This window comes from Pogona vitticeps, chromosome 2, assembly GCF_051106095.1.
Source record: "Pogona vitticeps strain Pit_001003342236 chromosome 2, PviZW2.1, whole genome shotgun sequence".
Taxonomy (NCBI): domain Eukaryota; kingdom Metazoa; phylum Chordata; class Lepidosauria; order Squamata; family Agamidae; genus Pogona; species Pogona vitticeps.
The window spans coordinates 149,841,544-149,866,875 of NC_135784.1; the positions used below are offsets into that span (position 1 = coordinate 149,841,544).

The 25,332-nt window shown below is 42.5% G+C and overlaps 2 protein-coding genes across 2 annotated transcripts; both read right to left on the reverse strand.

Moving 5' to 3' along the window:
• Nucleotides 1–2,683: 2,683 nt before the first annotated feature.
• LOC110071325 (17-beta-hydroxysteroid dehydrogenase type 6-like) lies at nt 2,684–10,511 on the reverse strand. Its single transcript, XM_072990825.2, has 5 exons — nt 9,759–10,511; nt 8,722–9,046; nt 6,924–7,182; nt 5,559–5,722; nt 2,684–4,311 (listed from the first exon to the last, which is right to left on the reverse strand). The coding sequence occupies exons 2-5, from the start codon at nt 9,032–9,034 to the stop codon at nt 4,091–4,093; spliced, it is 957 nt and encodes a 318-aa protein (XP_072846926.2). The 5' UTR covers nt 9,035–9,046; nt 9,759–10,511; the 3' UTR covers nt 2,684–4,090.
• Nucleotides 10,512–15,187: 4,676 nt separating this feature from the next.
• On the reverse strand, nt 15,188–23,528 carry LOC140704599 (17-beta-hydroxysteroid dehydrogenase type 6-like). The gene is made up of 5 exons (XM_072990823.2): nt 23,395–23,528; nt 22,361–22,685; nt 20,505–20,763; nt 18,722–18,885; nt 15,188–16,823 (listed from the first exon to the last, which is right to left on the reverse strand). The coding sequence occupies exons 2-5, from the start codon at nt 22,671–22,673 to the stop codon at nt 16,603–16,605; spliced, it is 957 nt and encodes a 318-aa protein (XP_072846924.2). The 5' UTR covers nt 22,674–22,685; nt 23,395–23,528; the 3' UTR covers nt 15,188–16,602.
• Between the last annotated feature and the right edge of the window lie 1,804 nt (nt 23,529–25,332).

Genomic DNA, 25,332 nt, shown 5'->3' on the forward strand with positions numbered 1-25,332 from the left:
TTGTTTTTATCCTGCTCTTCCTCCCAAAGATGGCCTATGTGGCTCTCCTCCACCCCCACTTTATCCTCACAACCACACTGTGAAGTAGATGGGGTTGCCACTGGATCAAGGTCACCAAGTGCACTCACTTCATGGTCCTGTGTTGATTTGAACTCAGGTCTCCAGCACTCTGACCATTACATTGTGCTGGTTCTCTCATAACACATTCAAAAGACAAGGGAACACAGTCAAACAGTGAGACAAAACATACATTGAACAAATCCCCTTTTTACATGTGAATTCAAAAGCAACTGGTGGTTCAAGTGGGATGGAGGGGCAGTCCTTTCATCTTGGATGACAAGACCCCCCTCAGTGGAGTATAGGAAGACAGGTAATGCCAGGGCCCCCCTGTTCATAAATCAAAGTTTTATATTAGGCAATACCTTTATTGGCTCAGTAAAAGTCAACACATTAGGTGAGCTTTCAAGTTCTACAGAACTCTTCATCAGGCAAAGTTGGTATAAATCTTCGGATTCAAGCAGAAATTCCAAAATGTGGGTCTGAAGCAATGTCTATGACTCATGTGTCTTAGATGCCACATGAGGTGACAAAAGTACCAATTGGTAGGCTCTTCACCTCACTAAAAACAGAAAGCTTGCCTTTACAATTTTTATATTTTATATATACACACACACACACTGTATATACTGTATACAGTATATAGAGATATATATTAGATATAGATATAGATAGATAAACTCAGCAGTGATGTAATGGCAGAAGACCCCCGATGATACTTTTACTAACGTATTGATGTATCAGGCATGTTTTTTTTTATTTTAAAATATACCTGTTGCAGTAATGGCAGCCACCTTCTTGGCTTCCATTCTGAAAATAAGCAGGGCAAGTACTGCACACAAGCAATCCCATAAAGGAATAAGCCAGTACAACAAAGGTACAAAATAACAGTTCTACCGCTGGATGAAAAAAAATGTCTGGGTTGTGTGACCAGGAAAAAAAAGCAACAAACGCTGGGGGATAACTAGAGAACTTTCCCCTCATGTGACCAGGGCCTTACACAAAACGTTTTACAGCGAAGCAGGAGTTTGCTTTTTAGGAATCATGTGTACAGTATTTTGTTTAGAAAGTGTGGTACAGTATTTTACTGTGCTGGCAGAAGGGTAGTTGAATTTGGCAGGGATGTAAATTCTAGTTATTTATAAGCAATTTGGTATTTTTGAATGCCTATTTCAAAGTAAAGCACCTTGCGATGTGTCTGCCTTCCACAACCACTCCCGCTCCTCCTGTTTGGGAAGGGGGGGCGGAACTGCAAAACCGATCTGGAGCTTCCAACTTCTGAGGAAGAGAGAACGATTTCCTCAACCACAGCCGTATGACCTTCCTCACGACTTCTTTTCTCCATTTTTATTTCTCACTGAGTCGCCGGGGATTCATTAGCCCCACCTTGTGGCCAGGCATGAAAATTGCAATTTCACCAAAACCAGCAAGCAAGTTAAAAAGCAAGGACGAAATAGCAGTACAGTATCCCAAAGACAAGCGGCGGTACAAAATCACTTGACAACAACTTGACTTTGAAATTGTGTTAGAGAATACATTATTATATTAATGTAGACACGCTGTTTAAGCGGTTGGAGCAGAAATAAAAACAAATTAAAATTAAATAACTAGTTCCTATTCAGGTTAACTCAAAAGCCCCACCCCTAGTTACAGCAACCGATACCATTTCACACACCTTGGGTGTTGTGGATGGGTGTCAGTCAGCCACAGCTAGTACATGGGGTTCATGGGGGAAATAGCTGTGGAGAAATAAAAGTCCAAAATCTGCAGTTGGACAATATATTCATACAGAGTACCACAAAAATGCATGGAACTTTACAAATCAAGCATCATGGAGAACCCGGACGCTTGACCAGTCTTTCATGGGATTTTGACTGGTCCAAATGAATACGCTTCCCAACTGTGGATTCAAGCTGAATTTCTCTTGGGATCACATCTGAAAAGCTAAAGACCCTGATTCTAGAATCGGATAAGTGTGGAAAGATCCCAGAATCTCTCACCAGCATAAAGAGCTAAGGAAAAAGGACACCTTGATTTCAATACAGCACATACACAGTCCTTGTGTTCTAGGTCTACACCTCTGGAAAATAGCCATGACCAAAAGCTTACACTGAAGGGTTCCTTGTACTGCATCACAGAGAGACCAGATGTCTTTACTATCTGAGGCAGACACTTAATGGGTGCCGTTTTCATTGCATCCTTTGAGACTGGAGAGAATAACTTCAAGCAAGATGAAGGAAAAAGTGTTGCTGAACTTCCCTTGCCATCCACCGACCACCCTGGCCAATGATGAAGGACAAGGGAAGTGGCCCCCAAGAGCCTGTGGTAGGCGCTTGGGATCCTCTGACGTTGTTGCTCCAGACTCAGTCCCAGCATGGCCAAGAATCAGGAATGATTGGGGGGAGCGGCTGTAGCCAGACTGCTGAAGAGCCCCAGGTCCTTTGTAGTATTAAGAGCAGGAGTAAGAATCAGGGACACTTTTGTTTCCTCTGGATTTTCAGAAGCACTATTTCAGGAAAGGACATGAAGCAGGTGGCAGAGACAGGTGAAGTTACTTTTGGACTACAACTCTCAGTATTCCCTGCCAACAGTGATTGTAGGAGGTGGAAGAATTTGGGAGCTGTGGTCCAAAAAAGGAAATATTTGTTTATTTAAAGTTTTTTTACCTCACCTTTTTCCTTAAAAAGGACCCAAGGCAGCTTACATCATTAAAAGGCATTAAGAGACAAAAGATAAAGCCAAGAACAATGAGTATACAAAGGCGGCATACCTCATTGAAAGAAAATATTTGAAGCTAAAAACAGTTAAGTATACAAATATTAAAAAGGAACCAGCAAATATCTCCCTCAGAAATGATAAACAAAAGCAAAACTAAAAACACATTCAAAGCAGTAACGCATAACAATACATTTGAAAGCACAATTCAGGCAGCCATTCATTGAGGGAAAGTCTGCCTGAAGAGAAAGGTCTTCACTTGCTTGCAGAAGGACAGCAAAGATGAGGCCAGGCTGGCCTCCTGTGGGAGGGAGTTCTGGAGTCTGGGAGCAGCAACAGAGAAGGCCCTCTTCTATGGCCCCACCAAATGCACCTGTGAAGGTGCTGGAACTGAAAGGCCTCTCCTGACGATCTTAACACTTGGGGAGGCTCATAATGGGAGACAAGAGCTTTGAGATAGCTTGGACCTGAAGCCATTTAGGGCTTTACAGGTTAAAACCAGCTCTTTGAATTGGGCCTTATACACAGATCTGTGGCCAGGGGAGCTGCTGTAACATGACGTTACACAACCCTTCTAACCAGCTCCAGTCAGCAATATAGTTGCTGCATTTTGGACCTGCTGAAATCTTTCCTATCACTAAAAGAAAGCAAAGGTCATATCTTCTCCTTCGTTCCAAGTCCACATGAAGAACCTATTAACTCTTAACTATTATGAGGCTTATAAATCAAGTGAAAAAAATTACTGTAAAACATACTGTTTTGCAATTCAATGGGCAATCCTGTGCATGGCCACGTAAAGGTCTCTCCCACTAAATTCAGTGCAGCTTATTCCAAGACCAATGGGGACAGGACTGCAGTATTCAATGTTAATATATCCCAAATAAATATCTGAATCATAATTAAAACCTTCCCTATAATCAGCAATGGATTTTTCTGTACAGAGACTCTGAGCCTCATTCAGTTGTACCAAAAATCAAGCCTTCGATTCAGATTAGGTCCAAAACAGAGCAAGGGAAAGCTACATGTTTCAAATATGTACAATTGTTAGATTCTCCAGCCAGCATAGCCACTGGCTGGGGGAAACTGGAAATGAGAGTCTCAGAAGAAACTTCTCTAAACTCTGCTAAAGAGACAACCTGTCTTTTCATTCTTCAGTGTTTTGTGTCTTTTTGTGTCCAGCTCTGGTTGATGGGTCTTGGGTTTCTCGTGAATAATGAGGATAGAGCAGATATAACAAGCTCCTGTCTGACGCTAGGCAGGCACCTGTCATGCACATATGCACACACCCATTCTAAACCCGACCCTTTCCGCGCCACCCTCACATGGCCTGAGCAGGCTTGGGCTGTGACCAGGTCAGCACCAAATCCGCCACAGCTGTGGGCATGTAAGAGAGAGGAACAAAGAAGAACTGGGAATCCCACCCTGCAGAATAGCGCGTGCGGGGATGCTTGGAGATCAAGGCATGCTCCATGCAGTCAGTGACCAGGTAAAGGTTGGTGTCACAGCGACGTACCATGTCCTCTTTCACCAGCTGATAACCTACAAGTGAAAGGGAGAGAAAGGAAGGAAGAATTGCCATAAGGAGATCTGTAGTTTGAAATAGCCTTTGGTGTAATTTCATGGGTGGGACACCAATAGTTTTAAAATAAACCACAAAAACTAGAGATTATCACTCATATCCTTTTTTTCAAAGGGAGATTACGAACTTGGAGAAGTCCAGCACATCCCCAAGTTATTACCTGCCTGCTTGGCAGCCTGTCACATTTCTATCCTATCCTCACCCAAATAGGCTGCAGGAAGCATACATGGCTCTTAGACCTGCTTTTTTTCCTCACAACACCTCCATGAGGTGCTCCGTGACAATTGTATGATGGCTGTCACATGTAAGCAAATAGGACTTCCCAGGGAGAAAAAGGACAATTGTTTTTAGGTGACTACTGCCTTGACCGAGAGTCAAAGCAGACTTTCATGCTGATGTCCTTGTTTCCTCCTCTTTCAAAATTATCCCTCTGAGCACACAGATATTTCAGTGCTACCTGCCTGCGACACCAGGGATGCAAAGAAAGCCTTTCTATCTTCCAAATGGCTAGTCACCAAACAAATCAAGCTAGTCTGTCAAATACATATAAAACATAGAATTAACAGTCTTTTCCTAAGAGTGTATTGCTTCTGGATATGGAAGCAGTGGGATCCTCCTGAGGGACCATTTTTCACCATCAAGTTCCTGGTTCATCACTGATTCATTATATCAGTATAAAAATCCAGTATTTTTATAACCATCCAAGGTTTGTCTTCACATTTTCTGGGACGAAATCCATGTCTGTGTGTTGTTTTTGGGGTGCCCTTCTGAAGGTATAGTTTATTTTTATTTCAGATTGTTCAGGCAAAGTGGAATTTAGTGTTTTGGTGCTCCCCATTCCCTTTTGCAATTACACCTTCCCAGGAGTAAACTTTTGATTTGCAGTTACAGTGGTTACCGTAATTGGAAATAATCAATGGGGCACAGGAAACATGAAGACAAAAGCACTCTTCTCCAGAAAAGATGCTAGATCAAAGTTTGTTTCTTTCTTTTCCAAGCCCTACATCCCAATCTTTAAAACAGATAGAAAGGCCTGATAGCAAACATGTCTCCCAGTACCAGGCAGAAAGCAGGATGATATCCTGATTTATGTATATATAAAGGAATAACCCATTATTTCCCACCATCAACTGCCCATGAACAAACAAAAAAGCCCTATTCTCCACACACACACACAAACACACACACAAAAGAAAATAGGACTCACAGCAGTTGAAATAGGTCTCTCCATAGCTATCTTTGACTTCCTGTGGAGTGCTGGCCCACTGCTGCCTCATACAATCAAGGTGGGTCTGGATGTTGGTCATGCCAGTTAGGAAAAAGCCTGGCTCTATTATGGCTATTTTCACCCCAAAGGGATGGAGCTCACGCCTAAAAAGGGGGGAAAGTAAGGAGGACAGGTTAACAGACATATGTAGGAAATCCTATTGTACGCTTGCCTTATAGCTCTTATTAGAGAGCATTTCCTCTCTAGTACACCACACATATTTCAAGAAAACGATGCTATTTTACAGCAAATCTGATATGAGAACTCCCCCCATTTCAACCCCAAACCCTATTATAATTTGGTTCTTGTGCTTTTTTTCAACTGTTTATTTTCTCTCATCTCCCCTTAGTTCCAAGTGAACTAACTCCCCAGTGCACATTCCTTTATCTTTCTGTTTTGTTTTTCAAAGGAAGGAAAATAACCAACCAGATACCTCTAGGAAGCCCAACGATGGAATGTGGGAGCATCTTCCCCCTGCGTCTTGTGTTCCCACAGCAAGAGAAACACAAAAACATACCGCTTTTGAGAAACTGGAGGCAAACCTATAGCCATCAGGATTAGTGGTCACTGGTGTTCCTAGTCTCCATAAGGCTACATAATCCCTTGCAAAGCCATTCCAATTGACAATCATCACTCTGTCTGATGTCAGAGCATTTTTTAGTCTAGCCATGTGCTGTGAAAGAGTACTTCTTTTACTTCTCTCTTATTTTCCACCATCTGTAGATGACTTTGTGTTCTAGTATTACTATAGAAAAGTAGTAAAATTTATTGCCCACTTCCTTCACACCGTGCATTATTTCATCTACTTTTTAAAAGCGCTGCTTATTCACCTGTACAATATTTCTAAGCTCTCTGTCCCAAAATTACTTGTAACCTTTCGTTGCAGAAGAAATTTTCCACCTACTGGTCCATTGGGTTACCCTTTTCTGAATTATTTACAGCTCTAGAATTTCTTTCTTTTCAGATGAGGAGACCAAGCTTAGACACAGAAATCCCATTTTGTCTCCCTTCCTCTCCATCTGCAGAGACCTTTTTCTAGGTTGCGAAGTGGACATAGGCCTCAATTCAGTCGAAATATGTTGCAAAAGTTGAATCTTGTCTTGGAACCAAGGTGCTGAGCAGATAACTAATTACTGGGATTTTCCCCCATGTCAGGTTTTTAAAAGTCCCACTCTTTCTCAAATATGTTAATAAAATCACTCGCCAAAATATCACTACCTGATCTATCCTACCTTTGACTTCAAAGGTATTTGTGTAATTCATAGCAATTTGTTGAGTCTGAAATTAAAAGTAGTAAGAGATTACCTCAGAGAGTCAGAAAAGGCCTCTACCCCATACTTAGAGGGACAATAGCCTCCTCCAAGGAAAGACAGTCGGCCAAAGATACTGGCCACGTTGACGACCCTTCCCCTGGCCTTCTTCACCAGGGGCAGCATGTGTAGCGTCACATCAATCAACCCAATAAGATTGACATTCAGTATTTTAACAAAGTCATCTTTAGTCAGCCATTCATTGGGAGCAGTGGGGTGCGCAACACCAGCATTGTTTACCAAGCCCCAGAGTCCTGCAGAGAAAAGACAACCAAGTCAGGCAAATAAAATAGGGCAGCACTAGCACATATGCAGAGCCTGGAATCTAAACAAGGAAAGGAATAATTATAATAACAAATTTATTAGGCTGGCAGTTCTCCAAGGTCTGGAAACTTAATCTGTGAGGCAAGGGGAAGATCGAACATGGGAGACACTTTTGTGACTTCTTTTACTCCACATTTAGACAACAGGATACTTGCCACATTGACATGGCTGAAGTAAGGTTCAAACTCTACATACGTAAGCAGACATGTTACTCTACCAACATTTGGGGAGGGAGCTACTCACTACTTGTGAGAAATATCTTCATTCAGTCCTGAATGGGGGAGGCCGTCAGCACAATCTCAGTTGACTGGATGACTCAGTGATCTGAAGGACCTGGGTCAGGAGTTCAATTCCTCCCTGTGCTCACTGAGGAAAAAGCCAACCTGCATAGCCTTGGGCAAACAGCACAGTCCCAAGATGTCCCAAGAAGAAGAGTGTAACAAACAATGTGTGAGTAGTCTCTGTCTAGGAAAAGTTGGAATTGACTGGATAGAATACAATTATTATTATTGCACCAAGATCCTATAAATATGTACTCAAAGTGTTTTTTCAGGATTGCAGTAGTGACTACTACAGATCACGGATAACCAAATTATTTTGAACTCTAAAGAACAGTAATCCCACACCTGCCTCTTTCCCTCTCTGAAACAGAGAGACAGACAGAAATTAAGTAAGTCAGTCATGTAACAGGTAATTTTCTGCCCTGTTTTGACTCTCATAACTACCTCCTTGCCATTCCAAATCTGGGAGATGTCATGTTTTCCACATACAGTTCCCAGAATCCTCTGGGACAATATGGACAGTATTCTTATCAGAGGATTCTGGGAATTGTAGTCCAAGCTCTGGGCAGCTGGCCACATTAAGAACTAGGCTACTGAGACAGAAGTAGTGCCCCTGTGTTGTAGAGACATAAAGACCAGGAAGGAGTATCTACTGAGATTTGGGAAGTGAGGATCTACCACCTTGTACAGATTGCACCTTGTAATATCTAAAAAATACTGTCCTGAATAATACAAATGATACTCTTGTGGTGCAGTGATTAAAATACAGTACTGTATTGCAAACAAAACTCTGCTCCTGAGTTGCATTTGATCCCAGCAAAGTCAGGCGGCTGGTTCAAGGTGGACTTGGCCTTCCATCTTTCCGAGTACCCAGCTCTCTGGGAGGGATGGAGGGAAGCAAAGTGTAGCCTACATAATTAAATTGTGCAGTCCCCGGATACCTCCAGAAGGAGAGAATGATAAGCTGCTTCTGAGGACTCTCTACCTAGAAAACCCTGAAAAGGGTCATCGTAAGTCAGAATTGATTTGATGTCACACAATTACTAAGAAGCATATATGGCACACTTGTGCCACAAATGTTTCGGACCCTGCTTTCCTGCCTGCCTGCTTGCTTGCTTCTCCTAAATGAATTCTATCTTATGCCCTACAGTCTGAAGATACGGAAAGAATGACAGGAGTCTACGGTACCTTTGTCCCCAACACATGATTTCACCCATTCGGTTGCTGCCACAATGCTCTCTGTGCTGGTGACGTCCAAAATAGTGGTTTGCAGCCGATCAGTCGAGACCCTCTGCAGCTCCTTTGCCCCCTTCTCGGTAAGGCAGGCGGCCAACACCCTCAGGCCCTCGAGATCCAGCTGCCTGGCCAGCTGGTTCCCAAAGCCAGAGTCACAACCAGTGATGAAGACATATTTTTCTCTCAGGTTTTCCACAGTTTGACTCTCCCGATACCATCGGATCACAAAGAACAGGATGACGGCCAGTGCCAGACAGAGCCACATGCTTACTATGAACTAAAACAAGATGAAGAACAAGGCAGGGAATTAAATCCCACACCCCAATCCTGCTCCTCCAGGTTTAATTTCTCTCTTTCGGGTATTGTCAAGCAGCAGTCTAGCCACAGGAGAATACTTTACCACCTCCAAAAGGTTAAGGAGCAGCAGAAGGTAATGGTTTATAAAGCCAAGTTTATCATATTGACACTGTAGTTCATTGCGCCTTTTTGCAAGTTAAATGAAGTTTCCTATCAAGAGGCCACTGTTTTGTATATCCAGTCTCAGCTAGCATTAACTACCTGTGCTTTTTTAAAAAAAAAACTGAGATAAGTTATTACTATGAGATACTGTGTAATACTGTATTTTCAAAGCCTGCCAACATTAGTTTTGGAGGCTACATTTCCTTCAGTCCTCCAGCCAGCATGGACAATTTTCTCAAGCTCTGGTCATTTTGAAAGTAAATGTCCATGAAGGGTCATCCTATCATGCAATGTTAAACAACCACATGGAATTTCTCAGGCTGCAGAATGAAAACACCTAATGGAACAACCGTAGTCCTCTTCCCTTCCCCCCTCCCTCCCCCACACCATGCACCTTCCCTTTCTGTTCTTCATATTAGAGAGATCCTCTGGAGCAGATTTCTGAAGAGGCAGCCTAGGTGGCGTTCACTCTCCTGCCTTGTAAATACAATCTGGCAAATACAAACAGGAAGTCAAAAGATTCTGCTCACCGCAGAGACTTCAATCTGTCTAAAGCAGGAGGTTTCAGGCACCGAGAAGAACAGAGCCGATGACTACCTCTCCCCACCACTGCATCATAGGATTTGAAAGGTTAAGCTGCCAGAGATAAGCAAAGTCCAAAGTCTAAAGTCCTGGCTTGAATCTTTGGAAGGCAGCCAGCAGGGATTTGTCTCAACAATTCTCCCTTCCACCTCTCCATCAATGCATATTCTCCAGGGCAATGGCTTCTGAAGGCCAATGGCACTATGACCTGCTCAGCTGAGTCCATTTGTACAGCTGTCTCCTGCTGCAATTCCAGTGAACGGCAAAGATGGAGCAAGGGAGATTATTAAAGTGTTCCAGTTTTAGGGGTTGGGTGGGTCAGAGCAGTGTGCTTTATTCCTTTATTTCCTCTAGTTTTTCTAATAGTATTATCTTGCAGAATGTTACAGTCGCAAACATTGAGGGCCAGAGTGAACATGAAGCTATGGATCATTCTGGCTATTGATTCTTGTTGTTGATCACGCAGGAGGCAGAGATTTTTCTGTCTTCTTCATTAGGACCAAAGTGCACAGAGAGTCATGGTCCCCACAGCGCCTACCAATCAATCAAATCAACAGCACTTGATTTTTATAAATCAAAATGAAGTCATGAGAAGCAAATGAGTTTGCTAATACATCAGCAAAAGAAACCACTTCACCTGTTCTGAACAATGTAGTACATCAAGTGTGCAGAATAGCACACCCTATTATCTGAAATAATGACCCATTTGTTATCACATCTTTTTACAGTATTTGAAATAACAGACCTGGTGGTCACTGGCACAGGCAACTCATAACAAGTTTCCTCCGCCCTTACAATAATCTCAAGCAGTCAGAAAATCTTGAATCAATTTGTATTATGCTAAAGCCGGAGTAAGTGAAGTAATATATTTTGCAATGTAATAACAGTCTGTGAAGGAATTATGGTTTATAGAGTTAATATCAATTCTGTAACATCTATAAAGCAATTAGACGGTTAACATCAAGTCTTGAAAAACTGTGAAATATTCAAGCCGAGCTTGCTTGGCCTGAATGTTCTGAGAACTGTGTAATGCTTAGTACCTCTGTCTCCACATGACAGCATTGATGGGGTCAGGATGGCCTTGAAGAGAGTGAGGAGTCCAGTCTTTGCATCTGGAGCAGAACTAATTAACTGGTACGTCGTCGTCTAGTCGTTTAGTCGTGCCCGACTCTTCGTGACCCCATGGACCAGAGCACCCCTGGCCCTCCTATCTTCCACTGCCTCCCGGAGTTGTGTCAATTTCATGTTGATTGCTTCGCAGACACTGCCCAGCCATCTCATCCTCTGTTGTCCCCTTCTCCTCTTGCCTTCACACTTTCCTAACATCAAGGTCTTTTCCAGGCAGTCTTCTTTTCTCATGAGATGGCCAAAGTGTTGGAGCCTCAGCTTCAGGATCTGTTCTTCCAGTGAACACTCAGGGTTGATTTCCTTTATAATTGATAGGTTTCTTCTCCTTGCAGTCCAGGGGACTCTCAAGAGCCTCCTCCAGCACCACAATTCAAAGGCATCAATTTTTCGGCGGTCTGCTTTCTTTATGGTCCAGCTCTCACTCCCATACATCACTACAGGAAAAACCATAGCTTTGACTATTCGGACTTTTGTTGGCAAGGTGATGTCTCTGCTTTTTAAGATGCTGTCAAGGTTTGTCATTGCTTTCCTCCCAAGAAGCAGGTGTCTTTTAATTTCGTGGCTGCTGTCTCCATCTGCAGTGATCATGGAGCCCAAGAAAGTAAAGTCTGTCACTGCCTCCATATCTTCCCCTTCAATTTCCCAGGAGGTGATGGGACCAGTGGCCATGATCTTAGTCTTTTTGATTTTGAGCTTCAGACCATTTTTTGCACTCTCCTCTTTCACCCTCATTACAAGGTTCTTTAATTCCTCCTCACTTTCTGCCATCAGAGTGGTATCATCTGTATATCGGAGGTTGTTAATATTTCTTCCGGCAATCTTAATTGCAGCTTGGGATTCCTCGAGTCCAGCCTTCCGCATGATGTATTCTGCATATAGGTTAAATAAGCCGGGGGACAATATACAGCCTTGTCGTACTCCTTTCCCAATTTTGAACCAATCAGTTGTTCCATGTCCAGTTCTAACTGTTGCTTCCTGTCCCACATATAGGTTTCTCAGGAGACGGATAAGGTGGTGAGGCACTCCCATTTCTTTAAGGACTTGCCATAGTTTGCTGTGGTCCACACAGTCAAAGGCTTTCGCATAGTCAATGAAGCAGAAGTAGATATTTTTCTGGAACTCTCTGGCTTTCTCCATAATCCAGCGCAAGTTAGCAATTTGGTCTCGAGTTCCTCTGCCTCTTCGGAATCCAGCTGGTACTTCTGGGAGTTCTTGGTCCACATACTGCTGAAGCCTGCCTTGTAGGATTTTGAGCAAAATCTTGCTAGCGTGTGAAATGAGTGCAATTGTACGGTAGTTGGAGCATTCTTTGGCACTGCCTTTCTTTGGGATTGGGATGTAGACTGATCTTTTCCAATCCTCTGGCCACTGTTGAGTTTTCCAAACTTGCTGGCATATTGAATGTAGCACCTTAACAGCATCATCTTTTAAGATTTTAAATAATTCAACTGGAATGTCATCACCTCCACTGGCCTTGTTGTTAGCCAGGCTTTCTAAAGCCCACTTGACTTCACTCTCCAGGATGTCTGGCTCAAGGTCAGCAACTATATTGTCTGGGTTGTCCGGGATATCCAAATCTTTCTGATATAATTCCTCTGTGTATTCTTGCCACCTCTTCTTGATGTCTTCTGCTTCTGTTAGGTCCCTCCCATTTTTGTCCTTTGTCCTTTATCATGTTCATAATTAACTGGTACAGCTAGAGCCAATTAACCACAACTTTCTTTCATACCTTGATCTGTGCACTTTGCATATGTTATCTGACAATGTTTTTGTAATTACTGTTGAATTACTGTATTGTAATTTTTGCTATGCCTTGATACTTTTTGCTTTTTAATAACCTTATAAAATTTTAACCAATCTGTGGTTCATTTGAACAACATAAATGAGTTGATGGTACTGAATCTCAGTGTCTGAGGATGCTCAGAAATGTTGGAACATTTTTGGGTTACTTTAAGTTCTGTGCAGGATTGTTTCTGACACTAGGAGCAACAACCTACTTGTGTGCATTATCTCTGAGCTCCGGGTGTAAGGGACTCAGAGTGTGCTAGGGAAGGCACCGGCTTCAGGAGACATTTCCCAACCATTAGTGCACTGACCTCCTGGATTTAATCCATCCAGGCAGAAAAGGTGGTGTGTAACACATTGGTGAGAGGAACCCTTCTGCGCAACCTGCGTAAACCCTTAAACACAGTAATGGATGTATTTGAAGGTGACCGTTCCTGGTTTACAAGCCATTTCCTCGGTAACATTTAGGACACATACAGGTTCACATAAGGAGAGCTGTCGTCCAAAACCACAACACTGCACTTTTCTGGTTTCTGAGTTCCATGAACGAACCACTGCGGTGCTTTTTTTTCTATAGTTAACTAAGCAATCAAGATGAATTATCTGTGTATCGGCAGCAAAATAAACAAGTCACCCCTGGAAGATCCCAGTCTCCACTTTCCAGCCGCTGAATCTCCCCGTTGGCTCCTTCCCCAAGACTACATTTCCCACAACCCCGCAGCCCTTTCCGTCACGAGAGCTCTTCGGATTGGTCCTTCAAGCGTCCAGTGGGGAGTCCTGAATTCCCCCGCGCTCTCTGCCCGCTCTGGGATATGGCGGCTTTCGACGTTGGACCTGGTGCCCCTTTATTACCGCCGCCTGTTCCGCTTCGGCCTGTATGGGCGGTGGCTGCGCATTGGGGGTGGTGAGGTTGGGACGAGGGGCGGTTCTTTTACGCCTTGTGCCTGTGAGGAGACCCCTGAGCAGAAGGGAAGCTCCTCTGAGGGGAGCAGTGAATGAACATGCAGCGCAAGGGAGTGGGGCGTTGTGATACCCTGTTCTATATAAATATATATTGTTTCTGTGGTTAAGTCATGGGCCAGGGTGTGGACTCACCTCCCTCTGTTACCATCTCCACACAAGAACTGGAGGTTGTTCATGACTTTGTGTACCTTGGCTCAACAATCTCTGACAATTCTCTCCCTAGACATCGAGCTGGATAAAAGCATTGGCAAAGCAGCAACCACGTTCTCTAGACTCACAAAGAGAGTATCTACAGTACGGCTTAATAAGAAGCTAGCGGCATATACCAAGATCCAGGACTACAGAGGCTGTGTCCCGAGCGCACTCCTGTACTGTAGCGAGTTCTGGACCCTTTGTGCACGGCAGGAGAAGTTGAACACATTCTATATGCGTTGTCTCTGAGGCATTTTTGGTATTACCTGGCAGGACAAAGTTTCAAATGGAGTAGCCCTAGAATGAGCTGGAATATTTAGCATGTATACATTACTGAAACAGCAACATCTACGTTGGCCTGGGCACGTCGTGAGAATGGCTGATGGTTGGATTCCAAAAGATCTCCTGTATGGAGAATTAGTGCAGGGAAATTGCCCCAGAGGAGACCACAGATGCAATACAAGGACAACTGCAAGCAGGATCTGAAGGCCTTAGGAATGGACCTCAACAGATGGGAAACCCTGACATTTGAGTGTTCAGCCTGGAGGCGGGCGGTGCAGCATGGCCTCCCAATTTGAAGAGACCCTTGTCCAGCAGGCCAAGGCAAAGAGGCAGTCCGAAAACCAGCAATATCAGGAAGCTGGACAGGAAAGAGATTGGATTTGTCTTTAGTGTGTGATTGTCACTCGCAAATTGCCCTTCTCAGCCATACTAGACGCTGTTCCAAGTCTTCTATTCAGAACACGTTACCATAGTCTCTCGAGACTGAAGGATGCCTAATCTAATGTGGTCAGGTGCGTAGGGGATGGGGAGGTGAGTGCAGAGCATGGAGTCCTGGGAAGAACTGTTCTCTTTGGCTGGGAGGGAAACTAGGGAAAAGGAGGGTGAGTGTGCTTGTGAGGCATTCTTGATTCCCACATAGAACACTCTTGTGTCGAGATACTGGGAGAGAGAGTGGATGTGGAGCCTGGGGGTTGAGAGGCAAGTCGAAGAGGCCGAAAACAGAGAGATAGGAGGGAAGAGGTAATAGAAAGTAAAGGATTGCACTGGATGAATTTAAACCCTGGAATTGAACAATGTTCTCTTAACACGACTATTTCAATAAAAACGTATTTGTTGTGTTCAAACCGAGTGGTGCTGAATTAAGGTCCTGAGGGTTAACCATGTGGAGAGTGTAATTATCATCATCATCTTAGAACTGCAGAACTGGAAGGGACCCTATGGATTGTCATATCCAGACCCTGTCATAATGGTGAAGGAATAAATACATAACAAACACAGCCAACTGAAGGTTGGTGTGAACAGGAAAGAAGAAGAGAAAATCCATTTATTCCTGTGGTGATTTAGAGGAACAAGACACATCTCCAAGCAGCTTTACTCTTGATAGTTTACTGCCATCCAGTAGGTCTCCATTGCACCAGCAGTCCAGTCTGAGCCAGCTGCTGTGGGATACAGCATGCACCCCCCACATACACACACAGCCTTTATGCCATGAGTTAGTTATAAAAACAATTTTATTTTTTGCCATAGCCGAGTGATTACACCTAATTTTTTAAAAAATCAGAATCTACTACCACCCATTGTATGTTGATGCATAAGCCACCTGTTGTCAGTTCTCAACTTTAGCAACTGGAAGGCTTTTTCATCTGCTTAAACTGATGGGTTAATACAAACTTTGTTTTTATTAATCAAATATAATTGGCTTTATGACTTTTTGAACTCCATTTAATGTGTTACAAGCTATTTTGCTAGTTCCTTTGTATTTTTAACAGAAACATTTCATCTTCCCTTTTTTCTTTTGGGGTTGTCCAAGTTTCTGACAATTATTTGTAACTTATTACTGTGAAGGTTGTCCAAATTTCTGACAATTATTTGTAACTTTTTACTGTGAATTCCTCATATCCTTTCATTAAAGCAGTTATCACATTTTGGAAAGGTGTCAACTTTCTCAAAGATACATCTGGATATATCTAGTACTAGTCACCTGATTATCTTCTCTTTCTAGAAAAAATTATTTTCAAGGAATTTATTCATAATGCAGTTCAAGATTATTTGAAGACTTTATTTTTAGGGGGGAGTGGAACAACGTTTATTTCCAAAATATTGTTACATTCAGAAACTCTTCTAATTTAAACAAAATGTTTATCAAAAATTTTTCACTTTCTGTTATTGTCATTTATATTCGTCAGCATCTATATTTTTGACTGTTATAAGGCTTGTAAATCAAGTGCATGAAAGTATTATAAAATATACTGTTGTGTATGAATACCCAACCAAAGGTACCTCACACTGACTTTTGCAGTACCTAATGTAGGCTCTGAAATGAAAAAACCTTCCCTATAACCAGCAGTGGATTTTCTGTACAGAGACTCTGAGCCTCATTCAGTTGTACCAAAAATTAAGCCTTAGATTCAGATTAGATCCAGAACAGAACAAGGGAAAGCTACATGTTTAAAATACAACTGTTAGATTATCCAGCCAGCATAGCCACTGGCTGGGGGAATCTGGAAATGAGAGTCCCAGAAGAAACTTCTCTAAATTCAGCTAAAGAGACAACCTGTCCTTTCATTCTTCAGTGTTTTGTGTCCAGCTCTGGTTGATGGGGCTTGGGTTTCTCGTTGATAATGAGGATAGACCAGATATAACAAGCTTCCGTCTGACACTTGGCAAGCATCTGTCACACACATATGCTCACACCCATTCTAAACCCTTTCCACACCACCCTCACACGGCCTGAGCAGGCTTGGGCTGTGACCAGGTCAGCACCAAATCTGCCACGGCTGTGGGCAAGTAAGAGAGAGGAACAAAGAAGAACTGGGAGTCCCACCCTGCAGAATAGCGTGTGCGGGGATGCTTGGAGATCAAGGCATGCTCCATGCAGTCAGTGACCAGGTAAAGGTTGGTGTCACAGCGGGTCATAAGGTCATTTTTGAAACTCTGGGAAACTGCGAGGAAAACAGGGAGAAAGAAAGAATTGCAGTAAGGACATACGTAGTCCAAAATATTATAACACCACAAAATGACGAAATTTCATAGGTGACACATTAACAATTTTAAAATACTGCAATGCACCAAAGCTATAGCTTATCATACACATTTTTCATTTCCAAAAGGTGTTATAAATTTGGAGAAGTCTGGCACATATCCAAATTACTGTTTGTTACATTTCTATCCCATCGTTGCCCCAATAGATTGGAGGCGGCACACACGGCTCTTAAGACCCACTTTCATTTTCACCTCAGCCCTGTGAAGTAGTCCACACTGATAGAGTGTGACTGTCTCTTACGTATAAGCAAGTGGGACCTGCCATGTACAGAGGAAGAGACAGGGCAGTTGTTAGAATAAAAATAAAGGCAGCCTTAATTTTAGATAGAGGGTCAGATCACACCTGAAAATAAATAGCTAGCCCCTCCTCTTACAGTGTAACCGCTCCAAGTATGCTGATCTATCATACCTGAAAACAAAGCCTTGTTATTTACCAAATGATCAATTACAAAACAAATCAGGCTAGTTTGTCAAATGCATATTAAACATAGAATAAATAATCTTTTTCTCAGAGTGCACTGCTTCTGGAATCAGTGGGCTCCTCCTGGGGAGAAGGTACAGCAAGGGTTTGGGGTTGGTTTGTTTCCATTTAAAAAAAAAAGATTTCTAGATTCTCTTAGAAGAGAAGAGGTCTTGAATCTATACCTTGGACGTGATTCTGAGCACACCCCACTCATGAATCATGGGTGAATCATGATGAATGGGGGAAAAGAGAAACTGGGACCTTCTCCCTATCTGGAAGAACCCATTCTCATTCGGTGAAGCCCTTAGACAAAGATCTAATCCTTGACAAAGATGCAGTCCTGCAGTGACTAATCTCTATTTTAGTTGGACCAGACATCAAGCATTTCCCATGGACCAGGAGAAACTGGGGCGACAGAGTGAAGAAATCTCTCTACCTCGTTCTCCATGTTGTTCCTCTGCGCCCTTGCCTACCAATTTCACCCCATCCATCTCTAAAACCAGCACACTCCAGCGGCAAAACCGCATCAAGGCACAAGGGGACTACATACATAAGGGATGCATGAGCAGCACTCGGGAAAGTTTGTAGTGTTTTAAATTTGTTTTACAGAACTCTGTACCCCATCCTGAGATTTTGTGATACAGGGCAAGTTAAAAATGTATGTAACTTTTCGTGCTGGTCTGCCTTTCCACAATTGTTTCAACTTGTCAGGTATTATTTTGCTCATTTACCACTATGGGGGAATATAATGTGACAGTAGAGAACCAATGGGCCTTCAGAGGTTGTTTGACTGCACCAAAAATCCCAGCAGCATGGCTAAATGTCAGGAATGAGAGGGCTTGTATTCTTGGAACATCTGGAGGGCTGACTATAGATCCAATGTTTTTTTGGAAAGCATGGCATGCTGTTTTTCCGATACTATCACCTCCACACCATACCTTGGCTGCTCAAAATAGAGTCCAAGGAGAAATATCTGATTGCTGGGTCCTTTCTCATAACCAAGACCAACATCAAACATCAGAGCTTAAGGACATTCATTACTTTGGATTACAACCCAGGAATCCCCAAACCACCAGGGGCCACTGAAACAGTTGGCCAAAAAAGTCACTGTTCCAAAACTCTGCATCTTAATCTTCCAGACAGATAGAGATGACGTGATGACAGATGTGTCTCCCTCATGCCAGGCAGAAACCTGGAAAAATCATTCAGATAAATAATATATATACTGTATATATTTATACCAATGGTTGGGAATAGCCTACTATTCCCCACCATCAACTGCCCACAAACAACAAAAAAGTCCTGTTCTCCCCACAGACGAAGAATAAGACTCACAGCGGTTGAAATAGGTCTCGCCATAGCTATCTTTGACTTCCTGGGGGGTGCTGGCCCACACCTGCTTCAGATTGTCAAGATGGTTCTGGACAATGGTCAAGCCTGTTCGGAAATAGCCTGGCTCTATTATGGCTATTTTCACCCCAAAAGGATGGAGCTCACGCCTAGAAAAAGGGGAAAAGAACAACACACAGCTATAGGAAATCTTGCTATATACTTGCCTTATCGCTCTTACACAAGTATTCTCGCTAGTAGACTGCTTATATTTCAAGAAAACAATGCTATTTTTCAATATATCTGATATGAGAATCCATTTATAATTTGGTTCCTGAGATTTTTTTCAACTGTTCGTTTCCTCTCATCTCACTCTCCTTAGTTCTGAATTATCTGTTCTTCCATACACTCCTTACTCCTAGGAAGGCATGCCTTTTCAAAGCAAGAAATCAACCAGATATCACTGGGAAGCCTAACAACTGAACATGAGAGCAACTTCCCCCTGCGTCTCCTGTTCCCACAACAAGAGAAATACAGAGATATACTGCTTTTGAGAATCTGAAGGCAATCTATACACATCTGGACTATGACCACTGATTGTTGTAGCCTCTATAAGGCTACATAACCCCCTTTCAAAGTCATTCTAGTTGACAACCAGCACTCTGTCTCACACCACAGCATTTTTCAGTCCAGCCATGAGCTGTGAAGAAGTATTCACTTTTCCTTGTCTTTTATATTCCACGATTCAGTATCTGTGGATGACTTTGTGTTCTAGTATTACTGTGGAAGAGTGGTAAAATTTCTTGTCCATTTCCTCCACGTTGTGTATGATTTCCTCTACTTCTTAAAAGTGGTGCTTACTCATCTGTTCTTCTAAGCTATCTATCCCAAAGGTACTTATAACATTTCATCATAGAGGTGTTCCACTTCCTTGTCAGTTAGGCCCCCCTTTTCTGAGCTCTTTCTAAATCTAGCATACCCCCTTTTTAGCAGATGAGGAGACCAAGCCTACACAAATACACACACACACCATTTTGTCTCCTTCTATCTCCCTCTGCATAGGGCTTTTGAAACCCAGTTGAGAAGTTGAGGTAACACTCATTTCAGTCCATACATAGTGCAAAAGCGGTATCCTGTCTTGAAACCAAATTGCTGAACAGAGATTCAACTAATTATGGGTAGGGTTCCCCCCTCCTTCCCACAAGTTTTATAAAGCATCAGAAACTGTGGCTGGAAAATATTGGATTGATGTGATTAGTAATATAAAAACTTTTACAAACTATGAAGGACAGATAAATGCCAATAACACCGAAGGAGTACACTAAAAGTCAAATTTCAACACTGCTAAATTAAAGATAAATTAAGAACAGCTCTTACTTTACTAGCAAAATTTTGCAAAACTCTACAGATACCATAAATGGAGGGATAAAAGCAAAAAAAAAAAAAGTCGTGAATGCTTAAATATCTAGCTATATGGCAATGTATGATGGTAACTGAGATTCTGTGTAATTGGAAGGGTGGCCTTTTTTCTTTATAATTGGAGTATAGAGTATACAGGTCAGATGAGGGTGTGGCGTTGAATATACTTCCCTTGAAATGAAATAATTTATGTAAATATGTTCTGAAATGATAATTATTTTTTTTCAATTACCCAACTCTGTTTCAAATATGTTAATAAAATCACTCACCAAAATATCACTACCTGGTTTATCCTACCTTTGACTTCAAAGGTATTTGTGTACTTCATAGCAATTTGATGAGTCTGAAGTTAAAATTAGTAAGAGATTACCTCAGAGAGTCAGAAAAGGCCTCTACCCCATACTTAGAGGGACAATAGCCTCCTCCAAAGAAAGACAGTCGGCCCAAGATACTGGCCACGTTGACGACCCTTCCCCTGGCCTTCTTCACCAGGGGCAGCATGTGTAGCGTCACATCAATCAGCCCAATAAGATTGACGTTCAGCACTTTGACAAAGTCATCTTTAGTCAGCCATTCATTGGGGGCAGAGGGGTTCCCAACTCCAGCATTGTTTACCAAGCCCCAGAGTCCTGTAAAGAAAAGGCAACCAAGTCTGTTAAATAACACCAGACAGCACCGGACACATAAGCAGACCCTAGAAGCTAAGTATGGGGGGGGGAAGTATTTATAATGACATATTTTGTTGTGCTGTAGATGCTCCAAGGTCTGGAAACGTAATCTTTGAGCCAAGGGGAAGATCAAGCAAGGGACATACTCATGTGACTAATTTTACTTCACATTTAGACAACAGGATACTTGCCACATTGACATGGCTGAACTAAGGCTCAAGCTCTGCATACGTAACCAGGCAGACGTGTTACTCTACCAACATTTGGGGAGGGAGCCCCACTATTTGTGAGAAATATCTTCATTCAGTACTGAATGGGAGAAGCCTTCAGCACAATCTCAGTTGACTGGACAACTCAGTGATCTGGAGTATCTGTGTCAGGAGTTCGATTGCCTCCTGTGCTCACTGAGGAAAAAGCCAGCCTGCATAGGCTTGGGCAAACAGCACAGTCCCAAGATGTCCCAAGAAGAAGAGTGTAACCAACAATTTCTGAGTAGTCTCTGTCTAGGAAACCCTGGAAGGCATCTCAGTATTGCTGCACTAAAATCCTATACATATTTAATCAAACTACTGTATGTTCAATTAGGTTTGCTCCTGACAGCATGTAGGATTGCAGTAGATTAACCAGTACTGATCAAATTACTGAAGACTAAATTATTTTGAACTCTGAAGAACAGTAATCCCAAATCTGCCTCTTTCCATCTCTGAACTAACTAACTTACTAACTAAATAAATAAAACACATCAAGTCACATAACAAGCAATTTCCTGCCTTGCTATGACTCCCATAACTACCTCTTAGCTATTCCAATGTCGGGAAATGTTACTTTTTCGAGATACAGTTCCCAGAATCCTGAGAATTTATAACAATATGGCCAGTATGCTTACTTGGGAAATTGTAATACAGTATAAGCTCTGCTGGCCACATTAGGAACTAGACTACTGAGACAGAAGTAGCTCCTCCGCATTGTGGAGTGTCCTAAATACAGTAATACAAATGCAGGAGAGGAAATACCACTAAAGAAATCAAACCTGCAACCTTTTGTGTAGAAAAATTATAAGTGAGGGTCCCCAAAATTCAGGTAGAGGTCTGCCAGGTATGACTTTTATGGTGAATTCAAATGTTGGCTGCAAATGGCATTGGAAAGGATTGTGGTTTCAAATTTCACCCAGCTAGAATTTTGTGCCCAGTAGTGGCGCTTTGTTTGAAGAGTTGGGTGGAAAATTACACCCATATATTACCAGTGGTGAAATGTCAAAAGGTCACCCCAAAGGCTGTTTGCACACTTCTGCCATGAATTTTTGGGGCTCTTATTTATAATTCTTCTGCTATACTGGTGCATGGTCCGAAGAATCAGACTTGACCCATGCAAGGTCACAGGTACAGTAGTTTGATTTTTCCCCCACTGGTCTAATAAAAGTATCACCTATCTTACACTTCTATTGTGTAAGGACCACACGTCTTTCTTTCTTTGTTGTTGCTGTTGTTTCTCCTAAATGAATTGTATCTTGCGGCCTACAATCTGAAGATACAGAAAGAATGACAGGAGTCTACGGTACCTTTGTCCCCAACACATGATTTCACCCATTCGGTTGCTGCCACAATGCTCTCTGTGCTGGTGACGTCCAAAATAGTGGTTTTCAGCCGATCAGTCGAGAGCCTCTCTAGCTCCTTTGCCCCCTTCTCGGTAAGGCAGGCGGCCAACACCCTCAGGCCCTCGAGATCCAGCTGCCTGGCCAGCTGGTTCCCAAAGCCAGAGTCACAACCAGTGATGAAGACATATTTTTCTCTCAGGTTTTCCACAGTTTGACTCTCCCGATACCATCGGATCACAAAGAACAGGATGACGGCCAGTGCCAGACAGAGCCACATGCTTACTATGAACTAAAACAAGATGAAGAACAAGGCAGGGAATTAAATCCCACACCCCAATCCTGCTCCTCCAGGTTTAATTTCTCTCTTTCGGGTATTGTCAAGCAGCAATCTACCCACAGGAGAATACTTTACCACTTCCAAAATGTTAAGGAGAAGGAGAAGGTAATGGTTTATAAAGCCATGTTTAGCATATTGATACTGTAGTTCGTTGCGCGTTTTTGCAAGTTAAATGAAGTTTCCTATCAAGAGGTCATTGTTTTGTATGTCCAGTTTCAGCTAGCATTAACTACCTGTGCTTTAAAAAAAAAACTGAGATAAGTTATTACTATGAGATACTGTGTAATACGGTATTTTCAAAGCCTGCCAACATTAGTTTTGGAGGCTACATTTCCTTCAGTCCTCCAGCCAGCATGGACAATTTTCTCAAGCTCTGGTCATTTTGAAAGTAAATGTCCATGAAGGCTCAGCCTAACATGCAACATTAAACAATCACATGGTATTTCTCAGGCTGCAGAATGAAAACACCTAATGGAACAACCGTAGTCCTCTTCCCTTCCCCCCTCCCTCCCCCACACCATGCACCTTCCCTATCTGTTCTTCATAGTAGAGAGATCCTCTGGAGCAGATTTGTGAAGAGGCAGCCTAGGTGGCGTTCACTCTCCTGCCTTGTAAATACAATCTGGCAAATACAAACAGGAAGTCAAAAGATTCTGCTCACCACAGAGACTTCAATCTGTCTAAAGCAGGAGGTCTCAGGCGCCGAGAAGAACAGAGCCGATGACTGCCTCTCCCCACAACTGCATCCCAGGATTTGAAAGGTTAAGCTGCAAAGATCCTGCCAGAGATGACCAAAGTCCAAAGTCTAAAGTCCTGGCTTGTATCTTTGGAAGGCAGCCAGCAGGGACTTGTCTCAACAATTCTCCCTTCCAACTCTCCAACATTGCATCTTCTCCAGGGCAATAGCACCATGACTGCTCAGTTGAGTCCATTTGTACAGCTGTCTCCTGCTGCAATTCCAGTGCACGGCAAAGATGGAGCAAGGGAGATTATTAAAGTGTTCCAATTTTAGGGGTTGGGTGGGTCAGAGCAGTGTGCTTAATTCCTTTACATTTCCTCTAGTTTTTTTAAATAGTATTATCTTGTAGAATGTTACAGTCACAAACATTGCGGGCCAGAGTGAACATGAAGCTATGTATCAATAATGCTCTGGCTATTGATGTTTTTTGCTGATCATGCAGGAGTCGGAGATTTTTCTGTCTTCTTTATTAGGACCAAACTGCACAGAGAGTCATGATCCCCACAGTACCTACCAATCAATCAAATCAACAGCACTTGATTTTTATAAATCAAAATGAAGTCATGAGAAGCAAATGAGTTTGCTAATACATCAGCAAAAGAAACCACTTCACCTGTTCTGAACAATGTAGTACATCAAGTGTGCAGAATAGCACACCCTATTATCTGAAATAATGACCCATTTGTTATCACATCTTTTTTACAGTATTTGAAATAACAAACCTGGTGATCACTGGCACAGACCAACTCATAACAAGTTTCCTCCACCCTTACAATAATCTCATGCAGTCAGAACATTTTGAATCAATTTGTATTATGCTAAAGCCGGAGTAAGTGAAGTAATATATTTTGCAATGTAATAACAGTCTGTGAAGGAATTATGTTTTATGGAGTTAACATCAACTCTGTAACATCTACAGTATAAAGCAATTAGACGGTTAACATCAAATCTTGAGAAACTGTGAAATATTCAAGCCGAGCTTGCTTGGCCTGAATGTTCTGAGAACTGTGTAATGCTTAGTACCTCTGTCTCCAGATGACAGCATTGATGGGGTCAGGATGGCCTTGAAGAGATTGAGGAGTCCAGTCTTTTCATCTGGAGCAGAGCTAATTAACTGGTACAGCTAGAGCCAATTTACCACAAATTTCTTTCATACCTTGATCCCTGCACTTTGCATATGTTATCTGATGTTTTTTTTGTAATTACTGTTTAATTATTGTAATTTTTGCTATGCCTTACTACTTTTTCCTTTTTAATAACCTTATATTTTAACCAAGCTGTGCTTGATTTAAACAGCGTAAATGAGTTGATGGTACTGAATCTCAGTGTCTGAGGATGCTCAGAAGTGTTGGAACATTTTTGGGTTACTTTAAGTTCTGTGCAGGATTGTTCTGACACTAGGAGCAACAACCTACTTGTGTGCATTATCTCTGAGCTCCGGGTGTAAGGGACTCAGAGTGTGCTAGGGAAGGCACCGGCTTCAGGAGACATTTCCCAACCATTAGTGCACTGACCTCCTGGATTTAATCCATCCAGGCAGAAAAGGTGGTGTGTAACACATTGGTGAGAGGAACCCTTCTGCGCAACCTGCGTAAACCCTTAAACACAGTAATGGATGTATTTGAAGGTGACCGTTCCTGGTTTACAAGCCATTTCCTCGGTAACATTTAGGACACATACAGGTTCACATAAGGAGAGCTGTCGTCCAAAACCACAACACTGCACTTTTCTGGTTTCTGAGTTCCATGAACGAACCACTGCGGTGCTTTTTTTTCTATAGTTAACTAAGCAACCAAGATGAATTATCTGTGTATCGGCAGCAAAATAAACAAGTCACCCCTGGAAGATCCCAGTCTCCAC